Genomic DNA, 22,499 nt, shown 5'->3' on the forward strand with positions numbered 1-22,499 from the left:
TCTTCCCAGATCGCAGGGGTTAGACATGAAAGCTCCTGCTATTCGATGTACATTTCAAGCCCTACCGAGTTGCCCTGTGCCATCAGACAATCTGGGGTGGTTGATAATTTGTCTCTGTCACGTCACATGCCGTATTACTATTCTCATGGCCCACTTTGCTGTTCTCTTACAACATTTTTCCTACAAAGAAGAATTGACAAATAATCCTTCTCTAAACCACTGAAGCAAAATATTGAAGCTTTGCTCAAGAGGATACAGGAAGCCACATTACTGGCACGCTTTTCTATGTATCGACTCTATTCGGCAGGCAACTGGCGTGCATCGGGAGTTGGCATCGGCAATTCGTTCTCGCTTAGCAGTCGAAAGAGGAACCTGGTTGGGCAGTGCCTTTTGAAGCCGTATTTCTTTAGTCAACTCTGTTGTCAAATCTTGAAGTAGTTAATTCTTCCAATTAGATCCTTCAAGTCAGCTTTCAAACTCCGCTCTAAATACAGGTATACGGCACAACATTCCGTCCGCTACAACATATTTAGCAGCTGGGATAAATAGACAAATACCCGCTGCCGAGGTACCTAGGTAGGTAAGCTTACTGCAGCATAGGGGTATGCATGTTCGTGTTCGTGTGAGTGAGTGAACGAAATAGGAAGGCAGATCTAGCTAAGCAGTCGGGTTAGAACCGAATATTGAGTCCTGTTAGTCAGATGAGTAAAACAACTATGACAAAAAATATTCGATCGCGGATAGCAGCTGGAGTTATTGAAAAGAGAGAATGTTGGGTTGTTTAGTGTAAACTAGATGATTTTTCATCATGAGCGGTTCTGTAAGATGTTTTGCACCGTTAGGAAAGGTTGACTATTGAAGATCGATGGACCATAAGTTATTAGGTTACGTACTACATGTATGCTTAAAGATCGCGCCGGTCGCTTTCCGCGAGCACGGGACGACACATCAACCAGGAAAGATTACCAGATATGGAAAGAGACTGGGAATCGGCTGATACCCGATACCCCTTGGAAAGAGGCCCAACAATTTGTAAGAACGTTGTAAACATATGCGGTCTTATACCGCAAAAAACCAAGCCCACCAATAATACCGTCTTAACTCAGTCGGCCCGGGTCGTCGGGCCAATGCCGATCCCTCCATTATGTGTTGGTTGATGCTAATTAATTCGTACAACCGTTCTGGGATACGCATACTAAGTTCAAAATGCAGGCGTCAGATAATATAGAAACCATTTCTTTTGAGAGTATCTAATACTTTAGGAGATTCTGATTGCTGAAATCTGGTGGAGAGGTCATTATGATAATCGCTACTTGGTCAAAGCTGAGAGCAGACGTGCTGAGAGACATGTTTTGCGGAAAGCTGCTACTCCCCGAACATACGCACCCGTAGATGAAAATGGAGTGGATAGCCGGATTTAAGAAAGAACAAGCCCCCCTAGTTATCGGAAGTCGGTGAGCCAACTAGTAATGGAAGTGTCATTGGTGATGTGATCAGCTATAGAAGTGGTCAGCCGTGGAGGTGGTCAGCCATAACAGAGTCCCCGGTAGTGGTTCGATGCAAGGTACCTACATGGATTAACTCGAGCCAATGAAGCGAGTCATGAAGAAGGCTGAGTGGTTCCTGAGATGATCTGGTTAGGAGTGTATCACAGATTGCAAAACTTATAAATACTCGTCTAAATCCCCTCGATCATTGAACTTTTAGAATATATCTAAATCAAGCCTCTAAATAACAATCTTCAACTCTCAATAAATTGAACAACTCACCAGCCAACCGACAACATGAAGGTCTACGCCGCTCTCCTTGCTCTTACTGCCGCTCTGGCCAGCGCTTGCAACACCTGCAACGTAAGTCTCACATAGTTTCTTTCTATTACTCATTACTTGTTTTCTGTTATTGACAATTATGAAGGACTGCCCTGGTGACCAAGTTTGCAACCACTTTGGAGGATTTGGAGTTACTCCCACTACTTTCTGTGTTGAGCCCAGCGACCCTAGCTGCAACGACCCCCGTGGCAACTGCGATACCGCTGCCTGCAATTAATGTCTATCTTGATGGAATGGGATTAAGGCCAATCTGGTATTCATAAATTAATCATAATTCATGATTCATGAGCATGTAAATATGGGTTTATATGAATAAAGGGCGAATTCAACGTTAAGATGCATAGTGGTTGTTCATAGAGGAGTGATAGGTTATGATTCCGTGTCCCTTACACATAATGCAGTTAAAAAGAGTCGTGTTGTTTCTATTTGTTGAAAAAGCGATCGCTGAATGACTAACTGTGAACTATCGAGGTAGTTACAGGATTGGAATACGAAGACAAGCAAGAAAAGATCCAAAACGCCACATGCTTCGCATATCAGGATATTTTCCTCCCTATCACCTCGTTCCACTTCTTAAACTTGGACTTGCTAAGCATACCGTCGTGTCCTTCGCCCTCCTCGCCCCATGCGTCCTTTGTTTCAGCTATACCCTTGGCAATCCAGCTGCCCTGCGCCATAAACTGATTCCATATCAAAGCTGAATCTTTGTAAGGGGCCATCTCTTCTTTTAGGTTGAGAATGCGATGTGCAATATCCTGTGCCTCAACTTCCAAGTCATGAAACTTTGCTGGAGCAATGGCATACAAGAGTCGTGACTTGATCATTCGACAGACTGCGTATGTTCCTCGTAAAGCCAGACGCGTTAGACACCAGGGGCCTAACTTCCTGTAGTCAAAGTCGCTTGGAAAGACTAGAACTCCATATTCATCTTCGCGAAAGCCACCGCTGGTTTGGATTATGGGGCGTTTCTTTATCAGACTTAGCCATATCACGAGATTTTTACGCTTTGCTAAGAGGCGCTCTGTGATATCGTCAATCTCTTTCTGTGAAGGCGGGCATGGCGAAAGCAACAACTCTGTTGTTCTTTTGAACAATCTCGGCATCTCAATGAGGCCACCCCATAGAGCGAGGGCAAACTCCTTGTCGTTCGTAAGAGTCACGTCTTCACTAACAGCCTCTCGAATGACGGCTTGCCACCGGGATTCTTCCAGAAAGCAAGGTGTATTATTCAAGAATGCTGACATCACCTGAGAGGGAAAAAAAGGAATTAGTTTACTAATCAGGGGTTTTCTTTGAGAACTTGAATCTCCTTACCGTCGGCCCGATATGCGCTAGGAATAAAGCCTTTTCGAATTCTGTATTGAACATATGGGCGCCTCGAGCCTCTACTAGCCGAGCTGCACCGCCAACGTGGTGCATCCAAGAATCTTCCCTGTTATCTCCATTGAGAGCCTAGGGAAAAGGAACAACTAGTCAGCTCAACATTGGCCATGATGAGACTCTCATTGCTCTACAAGTGCCACGAACCTCGAATATGCTCAATAGCTGTGTGGCACATAGCGTCTCCGGTTTTGCCCACTCGCGCTCATCGAGCAAGGCATGTTGTAGCGCTTTAAGTGCCTTTTGATAGTGCATCAGCGCCTTCAAATCGCCTTTGGGCGATCTATCCTCCTCTCGCTGGGATAGGTACTGAAGTTTTGCAATGACACAATCGGTTGCGTGGCGGAGCAGTGTTACGTGCCCATATCGACTGGGTATAAATGACAAGAGCCTCTGACTCGAGACTTGCGCTGCGATGATGCGATCTTTGGGCTGTGTTGGTTCGTATAAATAGTGAGAGAGGGTGCCGACACCAAGGCGGAGGCCGGTTAGCGGCATGAGATTAAGAAGAACAGAGAATTGCTTTGGCATCATCGGATCTTGGAAAGCAAAAGGCATGGAAAGGGATGGAGGCTGGTAAAATCGCTGCAATTGATCCAGATCCGAGGCATCGTCAAGAGCCTCGGGATCGTCAAGCAATGGCTTGGGTCCCACAAACATGGGATACTGCCTCATGTTGTGCTTGCCATAGTCTCCTCTCTGTCTCCGGGCCATGGCGGTGTCTTTCATTGCCTGCTGCCGGATGCGCCGCCGGACCTGCGCATCAGTGGCGAGGTTTGGTCCATCATAGTTGACGAAGGAGAATGACTTGGACGAGGCCTTCTGAGGCATCCTGTTTGTCTGTCTGTCTGTTTGTCTGTCTGTTCTGTCTGGTTGCGGCTTCACGTCCCTTGATGGCTGAAAAGCGGATACTGACTGAAGCGGGAGTGGGTTGATCAAGGATCAGTAGCTCAGATGTGCTTCTTTACACGAATCAACAGCTTTTAGGGCAATGTTGCAATTCGTACGCAAGGTTCATTGTTGGCTGGAAATGGGCGGAAGGGCGCTCAAAGGGATTGACTGATGGCTTGATTACTATTCACAATTTCGAATTGAGTCTAGGCCATCGACAAACCTCCGACAAATGCACAAATGCGCCACATTAGGAATAACTATGGTCTTAGTGTAATGCAAAAGGCTGGAAGCCATTCTGCGTGTCTATCAAATTATTGGGTTTGTTACAAAGGACATCCATGTCAAGCATGTGTAAGTCGGGAGTCTCCAGATGGGCGGCAAGGCTAGAGCGGAATGTGGGTTTGAATCAGAAACACATATTGTATATTACCTACATTCAATTCTGCGTACAGTACAGCAATACAGTAATATACTGGATAATTTACACGGTAGAATCCTGTAATCTACAATACAACTTGCACAGTCTCTGGTTTGCTGGCCTAAGCGGATAACACATGCTGCCAGACTCATCCTCAGCCATCACATCCATGCTGTTAATCTCGCTCACGAGGTCCGTATGGAATGGCTCTGGAGGATGGCTCCAGACGTGGGTGACCGCATCGGACACGCATTCGATCTGAATCGCTCGAAACCGCTTTGCTGCTGCAGTGCGCATTAGGTGGTGCGCCAACGATTTCATGATGCCCTTGCCCTCATATTCCTGCCGCGTGCTCGTCGCAGCCCGAAACAATACTTGACCCGGACCAGTGGCTTTCCAGGAACTGTTCCGTTGATCGTCTGCTTGCAAGGCACCCATGGCAGATCCAAAGCCGGGGAGAGCTGCCATCATATCCATCAGTCTTTCGGGATTCAGCGGATCGAAGCTATCATATGCCATAGCGACTGACACAAGAGGGAAATCCATCTGATCAAGCAGCTTGGTAACGCTAGCAGTCTCGTCATCAACGTTCCAGTAGAGTTTTCCTGAAGTAGTGGCTGATTCTGGTCGTTTGAACTCGTATTCTTTGTCAAACACTCCCAATGAGTGGCCGGATTCAATCTGATGCTGTATCAGATACGCCATGCTTTTGTAGACTTTGTAGGCACGTCGTGTCAAATCTTCTGGACATGAGGCTGTCCATACTTTTGTCTGATAGACGTTGCTAAGAGCTACAATGGCCTGGGCCCAGTTACAATGTTTTAGCTCGAGCGGCCGAATCTCATAACGAGACGAGAGGGTTGGTACTGATGCCATGAGGGCGTTATCATTTGCCATTGTCCAACAACTATGAATTAAGAGGATGACCAGGACCAAAATATGGGATCGCATTTGTGTATAAATATGGCCTGGATGTGCGATGATGGATTGCCGGATACCCGATGAACGGCTATTTGCTATGCAGTCTACATACAGGTACATAGCATGCAATGAGTCTAGATACTCTACAGCACTTATAGACTTGGAACGCAATAACAGCTGTTCAACTGTGCAGATTTACCATTTTGTAACCGTCTCTATCAATTCCGCCCGGTTACATTTTGACGAATTCTCTCTCTTCTCGTTGCCGGATCTGCCCTTAGCTACATGTACCCATGCAAGATACATTGCCACCCCACAAATGATGCATCGTAGACATCAAGATTTGCCTTCCAGTAGCACAACAGAATATTCCAGCGGCCTTTCAGTTTTCGAGCTAGCCCCCGCACTCCGGTTGACGAGAATGATTATATTCATCATTCCTTTTCTAGCTTGGCTTATGAGAAGGGAACGAGAATCCCCGACCTCGGCTTGCTCGGTTGTCGCCCCCATCGCTTAGTCATACGGAACTAGCTGCCCTCATATCGCCGTCTGGGGTTCGCGATAAGTCACAGCAATCCACTCTTCTGCTCCATAAAGTGATTGGATGGAGCTTCATCATCTCGCATCAGCAAAATCTGCGGCATCTCGGACCGTCACTGAACTGGTGTCATCGCCGTGACCCCTCATGGACATTCAGGAATCGTCAAAGCCAAGCCGTCATCTAGATAGAGAGAGGAAACGAGCCGCGCGCGCGTATGTTTGGTGCTGACCCGAGGACATGAAGGCTGTGTCTGACTCTATCTGTGTAGGTGTGATGGCTGTCGCCGCCAGAAGGAAAGATGTGATGGAGGCGTGCCCTGTCGGAGATGCTTCCGGCTAGGTCGCCAGTGCGATTTCTCAGGCAGGGCCGCAACTGAAGCGGATTCGCAGGCTGGCTCAGGAATGCGTCCTCCAAGGTAGAGCTTTCTATGAAATGATGCGGGAGAAGTCAAGACGAAGTGTTCTAACAGCCAAAGACCTCGCGCGCCTGATCATAGCTCCGCTGAACAAGCAAAGAGGCTCGAATATCTGGAGAAAATCGTCAAGGGTTACGTCGGAAGTAAGGATGCTTTGGATCTCGAAACCCTCAAGGGGTTAGCTCAAGCCGCAGAGAAACGTCGAAACTCCCCTCGACCGGCAGACACCTCCTCTCAGAGCTCTGAATTTGAGGGCGTGGATGAAAAGTTTGAGATACGGCCCCTCCACGGCAATGTCACGCGTACGAACTCGGTCTTGTCTATCTTACCGGCAAGTTGGATGCTAACCTTGGCTGTTAGATTATTCTGGAGAGTTTTCGCATTGGAACTTTTCAATGCGGATCAAGAAATGGATCGATCAGAGTGTTCCCAGCGACGCTTTAAATGTGAATGCTGACACCTGCTGATATCTTGCATTCAAGCTGACCAAGTTCTATAGCATTCATCCAAATCACCAACAACCTTTAAGGAGTACTACCGCGCTGAAGAGCTACAGTCACATTCAGATGCAATAGGTGCATTAGCACTTTTACCGCCGAGACCTATTGCCGACTTTCTCGTTTATTCCTTCTTCAAACATGCACAGACCAACTATTTCTTCGTTGAACAGAACTGGCTCAAAGCCAAGCTTGATCTTGCTTATGAAAATTCGGCAGCATTCTCTCGGCGGGATGTGGGGTCAGTGTGCATCCTCTTTGCCATTCTTGCCATTGGAACGCAATTCGCCTATCTCGAATCATTGGTTGATGGTGCCGAGAATCCCACGGAAAAGGGACCCGATGCATTTACCGAAGACTCCGTTGGGATACTATTCTATCAGCAGGCATGCCGACTGCTTCCAGATGTAATTACGGCCTCATCGCTGGAGAGTGTCCAAGCCTGTTTGTTACTCGGTATATATACGCTTCCAGTCGATGCATCTGGACTGGCATACATTTATCTCAATCTGGCCCTTAAGCTTGCGATACAGAACGGCATGCATAGAAAATACCCCGTCGAAAGTCGAGATGCGGACGTTGTTGAAACCAGGAATCGGGTTTGGTGGAGCGTATACACCATCGAAAAGTACGCTTTGCTTAATGATATCCGTTTTGCGCCGAGAAATGGGGAGACATGTTCAATAAGCTGACCAAAAATCTCTAGGCGTGTTGGAACTTTTCATGGCAGACCGACATCTATATCCAGTACTGATGTGGATGCTGACTTTCCCGTTCATCGTCCTGATCTATGGTCCTCGACCTCGCAAACCGATACTGCACACATCTTGGCAACTTTGGAGCTGAACCAGCAGCTGAGTAAAATGTCTCGTGAAATGTGAGCCCTTTCAAGATGACTTAGAATTAAATCAGATGGCTAATTGGTATTCTCTAGAGCAATCTTGAGATCGGTGCCTAAACATGAAGTACCGGAAGGGCTGAAAAGGCTCGCACAACTTCACCGTGAACTCAAGACGTGGTGGGATGCTCTGCCAAATGACATCTTTTGCAAAGAATTCACATCCCAGTCGAAAATTTCTCGCAAGCATATGCATCTACAGTTGGAATATTGCCTCGTTCGCATGTACGTTGGTCGCGTCTTCATCTTCCCCGAGGCAGTGCTGAGGGATGGCAGCAGCCCGTCCACGTCTGTGAACGCTCCCTCGAGTGCGTCTTTGAGCAAGAAAAGCACTCGTTCAACTCTGTTAGCGGACTGCATCGAAGCTGCCCTGTCAGTTATAGACACGTGTCGCTGCCTGCGAAATACGATTGGCCTTGCCCGAGCCTCTTACACCGAGTTCAGCTCTTGTCGGGCAGCTCTCCTCGTCATTACTACACAATGTCTTTCCCAGAAGACATACATGTTTAGACAGGCTTTGCGAGATGGCCTGTCGATGCTTAAGGAGATGTCAACTGGCAGCCAATCTACACAGTCCGAAGTCTCCTTGATTGAGGCTTTTGAACAAGCCATCGCCAACATGAATACGCAGGAGCAGACTACCAGCACTACAGTGAGCGAGTCCCAATACGCAAAGTTCAAAAAATGGGAGCAGCTGTGGAAGAGCGATTCACCTTTACCAGAAACAACAGATGGAGGTGCTCAAAAGAAACAAGTGCCAATGGCACCCCCGGCGTCAGAGCCACCGAAGCAAACAGGAGAACCACAGAAAGAAGATACCACGATGATGCCGTCAAGTACTCCCTTCTTCGGTGTCGACGGGCATTTTGCATCATTTCCGCAAAATCTGGATGATTTTTCAGCTTTCTTTGGGAATGAGTTTGGATCGAATATTGACTCTGGACATGGCTGAAAGATGTACAGGGTCAAGAAAGGGGCTGACCCTGAAGATCGATAAGGAGCACACTCTCTTATAACGGGTTTGTTCGCATTCTTCCAGTGGACGGATGATATGATATACCCATCGGTTCCACTTTTGGTGACAAACTTCGAATCAAAGGCGGAGCCAACGAGAGCATTGCAAGCACTGCATTTTGGTTCAATCAGAGGTCCATTGTCAATCTGCTCCAGGCTGGCTCCATGGCACAATTACAAAACTCGCAGCGACACAAGGCTATATAATTACTATGAGAGAGGAGGAGGCCGCCGGGTTCTCCTTGGGGGCCAACAACAATCCGACATTGTGTTTATCTTAAACATCTTTCAGCGCAAGTCAGGACAGGTCGGGGAGAGTCGGTCGATCCATTGCAGCGTCATGGTTTATGAGATGCTTCCGAGATATCTCACCAGCGATTTATTTTTATCCAAACGAAATTGAGAAGGCAAGATGCCATCGTCTTTCGCCAACGGGACCTTAACGGAGCCCGCCAGAACCTAATATACTATTATATAATTTGTCACGTCAATGTGCTTGCAGAAGTGACATCATGCCGGGATACAATCGAAAAAAAGGCTCTTGATCTAAGATTAGCTCCTGGGAAGGGGGGCCCCGGCGTGTTTGTTAAAAACAGGTCAATGCGTGAGCATCGCCTGGTGTGACAACCTTGCAAAGTCGGATCATCGCTGCCGGTTTGAAGAGGCAAAGCCTCGTATTTGGCAATCCATCATTTTGTTTTCTTTTGGCGTCTCCCGTGGCAGTTGCTTGTTTAGGACATCGCTCTGCCCACCCTTCTTCTTCGCCAATCGTGAAACCCTGCAACAAACCAGTCCAACGCCGTCTGTGCAGGCTGTTTGAAGGGTACAAATGCCCTGAACAAGGCGCCTAAAGAGCGTCTCATTGGCGCCTCAGCCGTGTCGCGGCGATGCTGTGCTTGGAATCTCCATACCAGAACGATCAGCTACTGCTGAAGCTACTCCAAAAACGTACGCCAGCGCGGGGTGAAACCAGGCACGCACAGCCTTCTATTGGCCTGACGATTTCGTTTCATTTCCCAGGGCTGCGGGGAATGCAAGTCTGAAACCTCCGTTGCACAGCCCTCTTGGCCGTGCGGAATGGCGATGCGGTTAATCTGTTTACTGGTAACAGACATGCGGACCTTGGCGGATCAACGCGCGCGGACTAGCAGCAGCCAATTGAGGGTGAGATATATACGAGTCCATGGCTCCAGGTGATGGCTCAAGGGATGTGATGTGATTTGTAGCTTCAAGTTTTTTCTGGCATCTTTCTCCCAATCAATACTTCTTTGAAACAAGCAGAGATAGTATCGAGATGACGCGTGACACAATGGCGACCACATTTAGACGCTCAATTGAGCAATTAGACGGCATCACCAAACTCCTCACGACGCGCTGCACAGATACCCAAGAGAGCAACACATGCGAGAAGCCCACCTCGCACACACAGATTGTGGTTGGAGTCGTCGTTGCAACAGGGTGAGGCCTCCCTTCTCATGAAGCCTCAAGTGGCATTTTTTCTTCTATCTCAATGGCAAGCTCGCTGACTCTTTTTTTTTCTTCATCGTGTTTTAGTCTTCTTATCTTGGGGTCGGCACTATTAGTTCTAGTCTGGTTGACTCTGAGACGGAGACAAATTGACAAACTCGAAGAAGCGACCGATCCATTCGAACTGGCCGCCTATGGCCTCGAGCAGACGCCAGTCCAGAAACAGAGGCGACGCGATCGCTTTAAGGCGATGTTGGGGAGAAGATGAAAGAGAATTTATCGCGACACGAGTTCTGGCAGTTATTCAACCTCTTGGGCCTTCCGCACAGAAACACAGAATGAAACAGCGAGGCAAAGAATCGGATACGAAGCTGAGAAACAAAACTTTGATGGTGTCGCTAGAAAAGCGCTACTTATATCCACGATAATATGGCACTGAGCGAGCGAACAAGTGTGCTTAATTCACTATTCACGCCGCGAGCCATTACTGCGAACCAGCTCAACAAGCCGACGATGCGCGCACATGTTTTTGCAAGTCGGCATTTTGATCTACATCATTGGAAGCAAAATCTTGGAGGAAACTGGAAAGGCGTACTGGAGTTTGCCGTTGCGGGTTTACGTACGGGTCCCACCGTTGCGATTAGGACTGGACGGATCGCCAGATCTAGCCAGGGTGGTTTATTTTTTTCTCTTCGCTTGCGCAGAGCAGACACGGGATGGCTGCCATTTATATTCTACATACGGATACCTTGGTTGTTTTTAGCGCTATTTTACTAATTCACTTTGTTTCTGCATACAACAGACCGATGCGGCTTGATTTTGTCATCAAGAAGAATACGCGCATGTTTAGCATCACGTCTGCCGAAGCTGTGAAGTCATGGCCAAATGGCAAATGTCAATTCGCTCTCCTATGGTAATAACGGCAGTTTAGCTTACTGCTCTGGCATCTACCAAGATTGTGAAGTTCTCTTGAGCGACAAGTGTGACTAATAATTAAGGAGTGAAATCGATCGCTAGGGATTGCTGAGAACTGTGACGATTGCGATTTCAGTATAACAGAGCCGACCTCTGAACATTGGCGACCTACGTGCCTAATCGAATCATCTGTGAAGCATTGTGTTAGTATTCTTGAGAAGATACACGTGTAATAACGTGTCAATGTCTTCTTAGTCGGCGCATCATCAAGATACATCGTGTCAACAGAGAACCGCTGTTTTCCCATCAGTATTCTTATCTTTGGATATCAAAATCGATCGATGCCGCAGCAGTAGCTGCTGGGCTCCACTCAAGATTTTGCCAATGTGATGCATCCCTCTTACACCCAACTCATTTCGCCTTCATCCTTATCGTACGAGTTGCTCAGCATTGGATGATCAATCTTTTATCTCATATAATCCAACATTCTCCAGTCCCCTAATCCGCCGATTCCGATATCGTCTTTTCCCTTTTACAATCTCGGCTTTGGACACCCGGAAGTTGGTTGTTCACGTGGGGCCGGCACGGGACCGGAACCGGGCCGGTCGTCTCTCTCCTCCAATATGCTTCTCTCCTGCTCTATCTCTAGTGTGGATTCCCCGCATCCGCCACTCTGTCAACCGGGAATCGCAGTTCCGGGGTATCAGGAATTTAACTATAAGAGCCTATCTTCCAAACCTTCTTTTTTTCCTTCTCCAAAAGTATCACCAACTCATACTCCAACGAAGCTGAAGCTCATCACATCAAGTTCTCTATACAATGTCTTCTGTTCGTGAAGTGAAAGTGACCACCGAGGTCCCTGGACCTCAGTCCAAGGCAGAGGCCGAGAAGCTGGGCTCATTCTTCGATAACCGAGCTTTTTACTTTGTTGCTGATTATGACAAGAGCTCAGGCAACTAGTATGATCATTCTTGTCATGCACTTGGAGAGAACGAGGAGGCTGACTTATATGTGAAGCATTGTCGATGTTGACGGCAACCAGTATCTTGATGTGTATGTTTGAGATGTCTCATGAAGTACATGCTCATATCATGGCTAACATCCTCAATCAGCTACTCTCAGATTGCCTCCATTCCTGTTGGCTACAACAACCCAACTCTCACCAAGGCCGCTCAGTCCCGTGAGATGATCTCTGCCCTGGTCAACCGTCCTGCTCTGGGCAACTTCCCCTCCAGCCACTGGCACGACTCACTCAAGAATGGTCTTCTCAAGGTCGCCCCTGAGGGATGTGACAAGATCTTCACTGCTCAGTCCGGCTCTGAGGCCAACGAGCTTGCCTTCAAGGCGGCCTTCATGCTGTACCGCCGCAAGCAGCGTGGTGAGGGTGTTGAATGGTCCGACCACGAAGTCAGCTCATGCCTCAACAACGCAAAGCCCGGTTCTCCCGAACTCGCCATCCTCAGCTTTGCCAACTCGTTCCACGGACGAGGATTCGGTAGTTTGTCTGCCACCCGATCAAAGGCTGTTCACAAGCTCGACATTCCCTCATTCAACTGGCCTCAGGCACCCTTCCCTGCCCTGAAGTATCCCCTTGACAAGTTCGCCACTGAGAACGCCGCTGAGGAGAAGCGATGCCTAGATAAGGTCGAGGAGCTCATCACCACATGGTTCGTTTAAGCCACTATCAGTGAAAATGGTCCAATTTCCACTGACACATTTTTGCATAGGCAATTCCCCGTCGCTGGTTTGATCGTTGAGCCCATTCAGAGTGAGGGTGGTGACAACCACGCCTCCCCTGCTTTCTTCCAGGGCCTTCGTGACATCACCCAGAAGCACAACGTCACCATGATCGTTGACGAGGTCCAGACTGGTACGTCGATCTCATCTAAACTGCCGCCCCAAATACGATGTCGCTAATGCATCATGCACAGGATTCGGCGCCACCGGCAAATTCTGGGGCCACCAGCACTGGAACCTGACTTCTCCTCCCGATATTGTCACTTTCTCTAAGAAGGCCCAGACTGCAGGTTACTACTTTGGTAACCCCAGATTGGTTCCTGACAAGGCTTACCGCCAGTTCAACACGTTAGTTGTGCCCGATTATGATGTGAATGCAAGTTTGCAATACTGAATATATGCGCTAACACTAAAAACTAGTTGGATCGGTGACCCAGCCCGTGTTCTCATGAGCAAGGCCGTTGTCGAGGAGATTCTTGCCCGCGATCTCGTCAGCCAAACCGTAAGCGAAGCAAATATTTCCCACTTCAAGCAACCCCCAAAGACTAACTAGATTGCCAGGCTCGCGTTGGTGTCGCCCTCTACAGCGAACTTGAGCGCCTCGCTGCCAAGTACCCCCAGCTTGTCAGGAACCTGCGCGGCAAGGGACAGGGGTAAGTTTATATAATGAGTCAATTGGCATAAAGGTATGCCTGCTAATGATGCTTTTCTAGAACATACATTGCTTTCGACACAACCGATCCGGCTAGCCTCGTCAAGAAGATGAAGAGCCTGGGCGTCAACATTGGCACATGCGGCACCCAGACGGTGCGACTCCGTCCCATGCTCATCTTTGAGGAAGCTCACAGTAAGTTCACCGATCAATTAGGCAATTTTATCGATTCTGTTCACTAACGGTTCTGCAGTTCCTTTCTTGATTTCCGCATTGGACAAGGCTCTTGGATCAGCATAGATTGAAAAAAAGTTGAAAACATTTTGGGAATCATAGGGGCGTTGTTTAATCAAGAGAAAGCGATATTTCATTTTAGTTGGGCTTTGTAGTATATATGGCATGGATTGGTTGGCATCATAGTTTGGCCCTGAAAAGAATAATCTTACGGTTTACATGTTTTATCTGCATCTTTCACATTACAGTATCGAGGGTATCTGATGGCGACATTCAATAATTGGGAAGCTTTTTGACGATAAGAGAAATCAAGTTAAAAGTTTTCTTACGCACCTCATGACCAACAGCTGCCTCCATCCTTCAGCGAGTCAGCCCAGATAACAAAATCCCAAAACCCCTGTGCCGAAGATTCTACTGTGCCGCCGTGTGGGGGAGATTTGCCACCACGTAATGGTTTGATCATGCGCATACAAATTCGCGCACTAGACCCCAGACCGATCACTATCTTATTCATATTAGCTGAACGAAATTGAGAAGTCCGTCACCGTCTCTCCTCCGGTGTCCGGCCCGGACGCTTGGACGCCGAAATCTTTTTAGGTCCCGAGTCAGATGTCAGTTTCCATCCCCGCAAATCTCTTGAGCCGAGAAGCATCGATTTCAGGGCATCTCCGGCTCGTTGCCGGTTCACGCGAGATAGCATCCGGTTCCGGAAGGCCGATGATGTTTTTTGCCCGAGGATAGCCAGCGACAAATACAATTCTTGACAGAACAACACATTCTGACTCTGTTGACATAATATCGGAAGAGACGAAACACATCAGCAGCTTGGTTTGGTTCAGCATGTATCATTTCCGCAAATCCACGTTCCATTGCAGCTGCGGACGGCAATATATGCAGTGCCATGCATCCGCATCTCATCTTATCCCATGAGAGGAAGAAGGGGTGAAAAGATGAATTATTTATTTGCTCTACACACTTCGCTTGCCCATTGACTCAAACGGAAGAATTACACTTAAAATTACAAGAAGTCCAAACAATGCTGCGCAAACAAACAAGGGAGCCGTCGTCTCTACGTTTGCATAGCTTCCAACCAAAACTCCCAGAATACCGCCGACTCTGTTGAGAACAACGCAGATGCCATAACCTGTGGCGCGATGGGCAGAGGGTAAAATCTCAGGAGTATATGCATAAATGGTTCCATAGTAAATGTTGCTACAACAGTAAAATGTCAGCCTTTATTCAACAATACCAAAGGGAAGAGGAGGCGTTGGGAAAGGACTCACGATGCCGCTGAAATGGCAGCTGAAACTCCAACATTCTGCGCTTCATTCTTGACCTGCGTATAGCCAAATTGGAGAACCATTGTCACCAGGGCTCCAATGGCGAGTGTGCCCCTACGCCCCAAGAACTTCGTCTCGACTAGAACAGCTGCTATGACTGGGCCGACGAGCCCTGCAACCTGGTTAATGGCATAGTCTCTCCACGTAAGATAAGTCGAGCTCTCGCCAAAATCGGCACCCCGAGACGCGAGATAAAACGGCAAGAAGACGCTATACAGGGGAGAGACCATTCCGATGACGAACCAGTTGGCAATGATGACGGTGGTGGACCAAGCGAGCTGCCGCGTCTGGAAAAGGCCCTTGAAGTGCATCTTGAGCCGAGTAGCAGACCAGGCCGATTCTTGAGTATGCAGAACGATACCCTCCGCCTGCAGCTGTTCAAGCGTCAGGCTATGCGATTTTCCGGCCTTCAGAGAAATGCCGTTGAGGGTCTTGATGACCTCTTCGTCACGGTTCTGGGCAATGAGCCATCGCGGCGTCTGCACCATGCGCACAAGGGCAAAGCGGGCAATGGCCATGATTAGGACAATGCCACCACAGGTGAAATGAAGGTATCTCCAGCCCATGTTATCGGCTCGACTACATGTTTCGGGCGTGGCATCGGGGGCGCAACTGAAGTTGCCCATGAAGGCCCAGGCAAGGAGGCCGGTGATGGTATATCCAACCGCCCACCAGACGGCCATGAACGTGACGAGCCAAGCATGGCTGGTGGGGAGGAACTCGAGGAAATTTGTTGCGTCGAGGATGTAGTTGCCGCCAGCACCTGCGGAATAGAGAGCCACACTGATTTATAGGTCACGATTAGTTATTATTTACGAATCATCTAACATGCAGATGCTTGAGAAGAAACTCACAGGGCAGAAAAGGAGATGTAAGAGGGCATGGCACCAGCAATCAGGACAAAGACGGCGCACGACATGAGACTTGTGTTAAATGCCAGCTTCCGACCGATGATGTCGGCAGTGAAACCCCAGAGACCAGCGCCGACGAGGAGTCCAATCTGCGAAGCCAAGGGGATGCCGGAAACATGAGCACTGGGGTTTCCATACTCCTGCTGTACGGCAGGATTTGCGATGGACTGGCAAACAACGAGAAGCTGTGCGCGAGGAGCGTTTCCAGCATGTCAGTTTACAACATGATTTTCTAGAGAATAACACAGCACAATGGGAATTGCATACCGAATCAACTGTATATCCGAAACCGTTGAGCCAGAATAGATTCCATTGGAAGCTGGTCATGCCGATCTCATCGATTGCCTGATTAACAAGCGCCATCTTCCTGGCCAAGACAGGATCAAATTGCTTAACGTCAAAGACTTCGCTGACGGAAGTAGAAGAAGCTTCATCTTGGTCATCTTGGGACTTGACAACAACCGCGGCTTTTTCATCGTTGTTGCTGTTGTTGTTGTTGCTATTGTTGTTGTTGCTGATGTTGCTGATGTTGCTGATGTTGCTGTTGCTGTTGTCGTTAGATGTTGAGCTCGCCCCATCATACGGCGATCCCTTCTCACTCAACTCCTGCGATCTGGTTGGTTCAGACGTCATGGTTGCGGATACACAAAGAAACAATGAAGACGGATATGAAGCCGGAAGAATAGTAATCTCGCATTTCGAAACAAGCTCATCGTCGGTCGTATATATAACATAACATTGAACCCCCGACTCCCCCCCAAACGTCCGCCTTTCTGCTCCTCCCCTAGTAACGCTGCCTCCAGATAGAGTTCATTATGGCTATAGTAGAAACGTTGCGCACATCGATCTAAAGATGTGCGATGCGCTCTTAGAAAAATCACGTCTTCGACATGGAAATGGTATCATATCCGAGGCGTCGCATAGACAAGCGCTGCAACCGCATATAGCGTCGCATATAATGACCCCCAAGGCGCAAAAAGTTGCTGCCAATCTATTTCCCGACTCGCCGTGGGATTCCGTTGTGTGGTGATGGCGTTTGCGACATTATAATGGTACCATTGCCCTGGTCTGGGCTAGGCCAGATGACAAGTGACGAATGCGTATCTTTGATTCCATATCGCGATGCTACTTACAGGTTGCTTCCCCGCGTCATGCATGGCGTTAGCACGACATACATATATCGCATCCCAAGATCGTATGCAGGGCGCTGTACATGTAGATTAGAAATGCTGGGATACATGCACGATTCCGCGGGGTTTGTTGAGACGGATATGGACATCAATGCTTGATCTTAGATAGGGCGAAGTGTCGTCATTGGGAGTTGACATGGCGATAGATTTGTGGCTGAGAGCTTGCAGCACATCTCCGGATAAGCAGACAGTATGAAGTAGAGCTTCACTTCGGCATGTTGAGCCGATTGGGCCATCACAAATGAATGCTGGACGATCACAAATCAATATTCTTGTCAAATTCTTTAAATATTGCCCTGTTCCTTGTTCTTTGATAAGAACCCAAAGGTCGAGAGTCGATAATAAAGGACAAGCCAGGATAGTATAAAGAAAAGCATCAACACCACTCACAATGGCCACCGTCTCCACCACAATCACACCCGCCGTATTGGCTTACAAGCCTCCTCATCCTGCACTCAAGGAATTTGAGCCAGCTCGCGACCGCGCATTTTTCGCAGACCCGGCAAAAGCATCACTGTTGGGCCTGGCGACGGCCGTCGAAGAAGTCACCCCAGTTATCGGAACGGAGCTCAAAGGCGTCCAGCTGAGCAAACTTACCGATCAGCAAAAGGATGAGCTTGCACTGCTTGTAGCCGAGGTGAGTGCAAAACGAAGAGCTCCGCTGCGTGGAAGAATGGCGGCGCCAACGTCGTGATGGAGGAGAGACATAACTAACAGATCAATATTAGAGAGGCGTTGTATTCTTCCGCGACCAAGATATCACCCTTGACCAGCAGCATGCGCTTGCATCATACTACGGCATTGTGAGTATCATTGGAATAGATGTGCTCTCAGACATGGCATCTAACACGATCTGCAATGATATTAGCAAGATAGAGATCCCAACCAGCAAGATCCCAGACATGTAACCATCATTGGCCGAGGCGGGTATGTGCTTGAATCCAGTCTGTTAACCTATCCGTCAGCCCGATAACTCACCATCTTCTCTGCAGAAACTCTCGAGCTCATGGCAACTACACGGCGGAATGGCATGGAGATCACTCATTCGAGGTGAACCCGCCTTCCTATACGCTGCTGCGCCTAGTCAAGACTCCCCCAAGCGGCGGAGACACAATCTTCACCAGCCAAGTCGGTCTGTTTGACAAATTAAGTCCCGCCTTCCAGAAGGCCATTGAAGGCCTCCACGCCATCCACTCTTCAGATGTATGCTTAAACATCCCTGTCATCGTAAAAAACTGTCAGAAATCGAACTAACGTGTGCAAACAGAGAGCGTACCTGGCTTCCATCAACGGCGGAGGAACACCACACAGAGCCCCCATCGCCACTGCCCATCCTCTGGTCCGAACTCATCCAGTGACTCGCCTCAAGTCTCTCTTCTACAACCCATCCTTCATCGAGCGCATCCAGGAGCTCAACGCCCAGGAGTCTCACCACATTCTCGCCTTCCTTCGCGAGCACCTCTCCAACGCAGATGATTTGACGGCGCGGTGGAAATGGACCCCTGGCGCGGTCGCCTTCTGGGACAACAGAATCATCGCTCACAGGGCTGTGCCAGGTGGCTATGACACAGAGCTGAGAGAAGGCAAGCGAACGGCCGTCTTTGGCGAGCGACCATTCTATGACCCTGAGAACAGCGAGACCCTGTCGGAGAGGACCGAGCGGCTTGCAAAGGAGAAGGGCGTGAATGGAAACGGAGTCGTGAATGGAAATGGGCTCGAAGACAAGACAAAGGACCTGGTGTTGAATAATTAGAAAAATGTAGATGAGATGAACATGTAGAAATTATCCATGTCCATTTGTAACTTTGTTGACTTGCCTCGGTGTTTGATAACAATGTGTGTCAAGGATGGGCCATTATCGCAATAATCAGCTTTAGAGATGATAGCTATATCACGCTTGGCTTGTCGGGGAGAAGCACAGATATCAAATATAGATTGTAATCAGCGTGTTTTCGCAACGCGATTTCGAATTACCATCCTGCAAGACAAGAGCAGCCTGCTACAGTGATAATGCGGAGATGTCTTTGTGCTCACTTGCGCGTTATTCCAGAAAGATGGAAGATGAAAGACGGAACATGGAAGATAAAGATAAAGAGTACCTACCTAGCCTCTTTTCAAACAGCTTTGAGAAAGAATACACAATCTGAAGTCACTAACCGTTAGTAGTCACGTTCTAGAACCAGCACTAGAAATGTCATCTGCACAACATAGCCGCACATTACCGTTATATCGTCGAACAAAATAATAGACTACTCTCTCCACTAGATTTAATAAGTTTTTAGTCTGGTAGTGTAGTAGTTTTATATAAATACAAAGAAAAGGAAATAGTCAGTAAACCCAGAAACTTCGTCAAAGCCAACAGTTATATAGTCAATATGCCCAGACACCTTACGCCTCGGTTTCTCCCATCACACTCCCCAGTGCCAGTGCTAGCAGAGAGAATTCACTTGTCCCAGATCACTCTCCAGCCTGCAGTGACTCTAGCCAAAAGAATTGCAGAAAATAAAATGCACAAAAAGGGGGGCCGAATAAACAAGACTCTACTGATCTGGGTACACTCGACCATAACAGTTGCCAGCACTTGCAGAATCACTCCCGCTCTCTTCTGGCCTCCCCCCTAATCACTCTCCCTAATCACTCTCTGCCACACTGTCAGAAAATTTCCCCCCCTCTTGGAAACTCCATCCTCTTCACCTTCCTTCTTTCGAGAGACTGTTTTCCCCCTTCAACAACCATCACGCTCTCTCTCATCTGATATCAATTCGAAGGCTTCTTCATCAATCATTCATCATTAAACCAATCATTTTCTTCCCAGAAAGCATCTGCATAAAGGTATGTTGGAGTTTCCTCCTCGCTTTCCTCCTCTTCTTCCCTTCCTTCCTTCTCTTCATCATCACCAACATCATCATCTTTCTCTTCAATTCCCAAGTCTCCCCAAACTAAATCATCTCTCATTAAGCATCCTCATCTCCATCATGGGTGATCTCAATCCCAACACCAAGAAATTTTACATCGCCATCGCTTGTAGCATCCTGGGGCTCTTTCTCCTCCTCATCGTTCCTTGCATCGTTGCAATGTGCGTTGCCCGCTATCGGGAGAAACGCCAGGAACGCCGTGATGCCCTCGCTCGCGAACTAGAGGAAGGTCAAAGCGATGACACCGCGGCTCCTGTCCCTGAGCATCCCATCCTCGGCTATCGCGTCGACGAGATTGGCGAAGCCTCTGGCTAGAAGCAAGGCACCGGTCCCGACAACGCACCCCTCTATCAAGAAGCAACTCTTCTCCACCACGCCGATGGTCACGTCGAAGTTCGCAAGCCCGAGCCCACCAAGGGAAAAGGCATCGCTTCTCCTCAGGCCAGACCCGTCGGTCGCTTTCAGGAGGACCTCCCCGAGGCCTCTGAGCAGCAACTCCAGACTAAGCAAGACGACGCCGTCGCTGAGTCTCAGGGCTCCCAAAAGTCTGTCGACTCCAAGAAGAAAAGACTCGACCTCGACGAGTAAGAGTAGCCCAGCTTGCCACTGACAAAGCTGCGGCGAAAATCACCTCGACGGAATCTGATGAATGATGTATTACGATGAAGGAATTTGGCTTTTTAACAGGGTTTACGGAAATGGAATGGGTGGAATACTGATTTTAACAAAGGGCATCATGTCATGGAAAGGGACTTTTTTCTTTTAATTCATAGGGTGTCAGATTCATCATCGTCGTCGAGATTGTTCTTTGAACAAAACAAATGCACCCTTAGTTCACTGCATGCTTGATTCTATCCTTTGGTGTGATTTTTTGTTCCATCCAATTGTAAACAATGGAGCCCCTCGTATCTTTTGTTTTAATCACCTAGTTTACGACTTTTCTTTTCTTTCCAGAAGATGCCTTGCCGCATTCCTTTGTTTCCTCTCTCGCCAAGCCAACATCCTAGCACCAGTTGCTTTTAGAAACTCTCAGGACAAGCTCCATTTCCAAAAATAAATCATAAATATTTCGCTCTTCGTTTCCCTTTCATCTGTATTGACGCTATTCCAGCACCAGATATATCATCCTATCCCATAAATCTCCCCACCTCCTCCACCCTTCCATCCCAAACCTTCCAAACCCACAACCTCTCAGACCGAAGCCAAAACATCATCAAGTCGAAATCAAAACCAAATCTCCCCGTCCAAAATGTTCGTCGGCGGCTTCTTCATACGCTCAGCCACCCCTCTCTCCAATCTCTTCACCCTCCCCTCCATCTTCTCTCGCTCCCCTCCTCCCTCTTTCGTCCGCTCCTCTCTCGCTACAATAACCGACTACTTCCGCGACGCACTCGCCATCTGTCAGCTCTTCTGGCCCCTTTTCCTCATCATGTTCTGCATCAGCCTCTTCGCTTGCTTCGTTCAGCAATACATCTTCTCCATGCTGGCCTTTGTCTCTCGCAACCTTGCCAATGGCATGCGGAGAGTTTATTTACCTCTCTTCAACTTGGCTAGGCCAACCATTGATCGAGTTATCAAGCTATTACCAAAAAACTTGAATCTACTCAAAAAGAGCAAGAAAAAGACTAGCGGTAGACCACGATCTGTTTCCGATAAGAGTGGTCCTCGCTAACACTACTATCTGGTACGTGGTCCTAAATGCGGTCATTCTCCTCTTTCTCCGACGACGTTCTGCTAATCACTTCACTTCGACAGAATATTCAGCTACTAGACATTGCGACACGAAATAGAAACGCCTGCATCACGCACAGTTTTGTATGGATCACGATCCGATAACCCTCGGCTGCTTGAGCCTCATTTGACATCCACGAGTTCCCGCTACATAGTATCGCACAGGTCCGGCAAAGAAACAAATCTCAGCCTCAACGAGCTAGATGAGGTAGATTAGAGCATAGAGATATCTCAACTATGTACCGAAAAGAGTTTTATATACACTTGTGCAAGTCCCCTCCATGTTGTACATAATCACACCTTGTGATTGGCCTTGTCCAATGACATACTTGACAAGTCCGAAACTTGTCCTACCTATATGCATCGTGCCGTTGAGTTGCAGAGATGTGTCCAAAGATATAAAAATAGAAGTAAAATAAATAAACAAGCGTGGGAGTGGTTCCATTTCAATCGTACAAGTAATCGTGTCGACATTCACCTAAACTCGACACGAGAAAAGAGGCATGATTAATTTTGTGGCAATTCGTGCCCGTTGCGGAGAGGAGACCAACTCTATGTCGACCCAAAACGCCCCTGGTAAAAACATATAGAGGAGAAGGA

The 22,499-nt window shown here is 48.1% G+C and overlaps 10 protein-coding genes across 10 annotated transcripts; 7 read left to right on the forward strand and 3 right to left on the reverse strand.

Moving 5' to 3' along the window:
• Positions 1–1,784: 1,784 nt before the first annotated feature.
• On the forward strand, positions 1,785–2,046 carry M431DRAFT_492015 (hypothetical protein; the record flags this gene model as incomplete). The annotated part of the gene is made up of 2 exons (XM_024916965.1): positions 1,785–1,850; positions 1,915–2,046. 2 exons carry the CDS (start codon positions 1,785–1,787, stop codon positions 2,044–2,046), a joined length of 198 nt encoding a protein of 65 aa, XP_024777449.1.
• Positions 2,047–2,239: 193 nt separating this feature from the next.
• Positions 2,240–4,161, reverse strand: M431DRAFT_505341 (hypothetical protein). The gene is made up of 3 exons (XM_024918623.1): positions 3,357–4,161; positions 3,144–3,281; positions 2,240–3,076 (listed from the first exon to the last, which is right to left on the reverse strand). The coding sequence occupies exons 1-3, from the start codon at positions 4,038–4,040 to the stop codon at positions 2,366–2,368; spliced, it is 1,533 nt and encodes a 510-aa protein (XP_024777450.1). The 5' UTR covers positions 4,041–4,161; the 3' UTR covers positions 2,240–2,365.
• Positions 4,162–4,584: 423 nt separating this feature from the next.
• M431DRAFT_79144 (hypothetical protein) lies at positions 4,585–5,397 on the reverse strand (the record flags this gene model as incomplete). Its single annotated transcript, XM_024922783.1, has 1 exon — positions 4,585–5,397. The coding sequence occupies one exon, from the start codon at positions 5,395–5,397 to the stop codon at positions 4,585–4,587; it is 813 nt and encodes a 270-aa protein (XP_024777451.1).
• Positions 5,398–6,127: 730 nt separating this feature from the next.
• M431DRAFT_78925 (hypothetical protein) lies at positions 6,128–8,745 on the forward strand (the record flags this gene model as incomplete). Its single annotated transcript, XM_024922760.1, has 7 exons — positions 6,128–6,195; positions 6,252–6,398; positions 6,459–6,700; positions 6,759–6,844; positions 6,898–7,523; positions 7,602–7,772; positions 7,830–8,745. The coding sequence occupies 7 exons, from the start codon at positions 6,128–6,130 to the stop codon at positions 8,743–8,745; spliced, it is 2,256 nt and encodes a 751-aa protein (XP_024777452.1).
• A 1,371-nt stretch (positions 8,746–10,116) lies between these two features.
• Positions 10,117–10,542, forward strand: M431DRAFT_492019 (hypothetical protein; the record flags this gene model as incomplete). Its single annotated transcript, XM_024916966.1, has 2 exons — positions 10,117–10,265; positions 10,362–10,542. 2 exons carry the CDS (start codon positions 10,117–10,119, stop codon positions 10,540–10,542), a joined length of 330 nt encoding a protein of 109 aa, XP_024777453.1.
• A 1,466-nt stretch (positions 10,543–12,008) lies between these two features.
• Positions 12,009–13,878, forward strand: M431DRAFT_492020 (hypothetical protein; the record flags this gene model as incomplete). Its single annotated transcript, XM_024916967.1, has 9 exons — positions 12,009–12,148; positions 12,207–12,242; positions 12,302–12,856; positions 12,917–13,059; positions 13,121–13,274; positions 13,347–13,428; positions 13,488–13,579; positions 13,640–13,773; positions 13,832–13,878. The coding sequence occupies 9 exons, from the start codon at positions 12,009–12,011 to the stop codon at positions 13,876–13,878; spliced, it is 1,383 nt and encodes a 460-aa protein (XP_024777454.1).
• Positions 13,879–14,776: 898 nt separating this feature from the next.
• M431DRAFT_109546 (hypothetical protein) lies at positions 14,777–16,426 on the reverse strand (the record flags this gene model as incomplete). Its single annotated transcript, XM_024911718.1, has 4 exons — positions 14,777–15,024; positions 15,096–15,935; positions 16,007–16,248; positions 16,331–16,426. The coding sequence occupies 4 exons, from the start codon at positions 16,424–16,426 to the stop codon at positions 14,781–14,783; spliced, it is 1,422 nt and encodes a 473-aa protein (XP_024777455.1). The 3' UTR covers positions 14,777–14,780.
• A 1,173-nt stretch (positions 16,427–17,599) lies between these two features.
• M431DRAFT_528646 (hypothetical protein) lies at positions 17,600–19,041 on the forward strand. The gene is made up of 5 exons (XM_024920743.1): positions 17,600–17,890; positions 17,982–18,056; positions 18,122–18,180; positions 18,246–18,456; positions 18,521–19,041. The coding sequence occupies exons 1-5, from the start codon at positions 17,645–17,647 to the stop codon at positions 19,004–19,006; spliced, it is 1,077 nt and encodes a 358-aa protein (XP_024777456.1). The 5' UTR covers positions 17,600–17,644; the 3' UTR covers positions 19,007–19,041.
• Positions 19,042–20,176: 1,135 nt separating this feature from the next.
• Positions 20,177–20,756, forward strand: M431DRAFT_548254 (hypothetical protein; the record flags this gene model as incomplete). Its single annotated transcript, XM_024921261.1, has 2 exons — positions 20,177–20,453; positions 20,487–20,756. Exons 1-2 carry the CDS (start codon positions 20,229–20,231, stop codon positions 20,754–20,756), a joined length of 495 nt encoding a protein of 164 aa, XP_024777457.1. The 5' UTR covers positions 20,177–20,228.
• A 661-nt stretch (positions 20,757–21,417) lies between these two features.
• Positions 21,418–21,840, forward strand: M431DRAFT_77316 (hypothetical protein; the record flags this gene model as incomplete). Its single annotated transcript, XM_024922559.1, has 1 exon — positions 21,418–21,840. The coding sequence occupies one exon, from the start codon at positions 21,418–21,420 to the stop codon at positions 21,838–21,840; it is 423 nt and encodes a 140-aa protein (XP_024777458.1).
• Between the last annotated feature and the right edge of the window lie 659 nt (positions 21,841–22,499).

The sequence above is a fragment of the Trichoderma harzianum genome (genome assembly GCF_003025095.1).
Source record: "Trichoderma harzianum CBS 226.95 unplaced genomic scaffold M431scaffold_3, whole genome shotgun sequence".
Taxonomy (NCBI): domain Eukaryota; kingdom Fungi; phylum Ascomycota; class Sordariomycetes; order Hypocreales; family Hypocreaceae; genus Trichoderma; species Trichoderma harzianum.

What these genes read in the sequence shown, in the direction of transcription:
- M431DRAFT_528646 (XM_024920743.1), top strand. Translation starts at nt 17,645, where the DNA reads ATGGCCACCGTCTCCACCACAATCACACCCGCCGTATTGGCTTACAAG. An exon ending in TTGCACTGCTTGTAGCCGAG is followed by an intron (nt 17,891 to 17,981) that starts GTGAGTGCAAAA and finishes GATCAATATTAG; the next exon opens with AGAGGCGTTGTATTCTTCCG. An exon ending in ACGCCATCCACTCTTCAGAT is followed by an intron (nt 18,457 to 18,520) that starts GTATGCTTAAAC and finishes GTGTGCAAACAG; the next exon opens with AGAGCGTACCTGGCTTCCAT.
- M431DRAFT_505341 (XM_024918623.1), bottom strand. Translation starts at nt 4,040, where the DNA reads ATGCCTCAGAAGGCCTCGTCCAAGTCATTCTCCTTCGTCAACTATGAT. An exon ending in AGCTATTGAGCATATTCGAG is followed by an intron (nt 3,282 to 3,356) that starts GTTCGTGGCACT and finishes CCTTTTCCCTAG; the next exon opens with GCTCTCAATGGAGATAACAG. An exon ending in TAGCGCATATCGGGCCGACG is followed by an intron (nt 3,077 to 3,143) that starts GTAAGGAGATTC and finishes TTTCCCTCTCAG; the next exon opens with GTGATGTCAGCATTCTTGAA.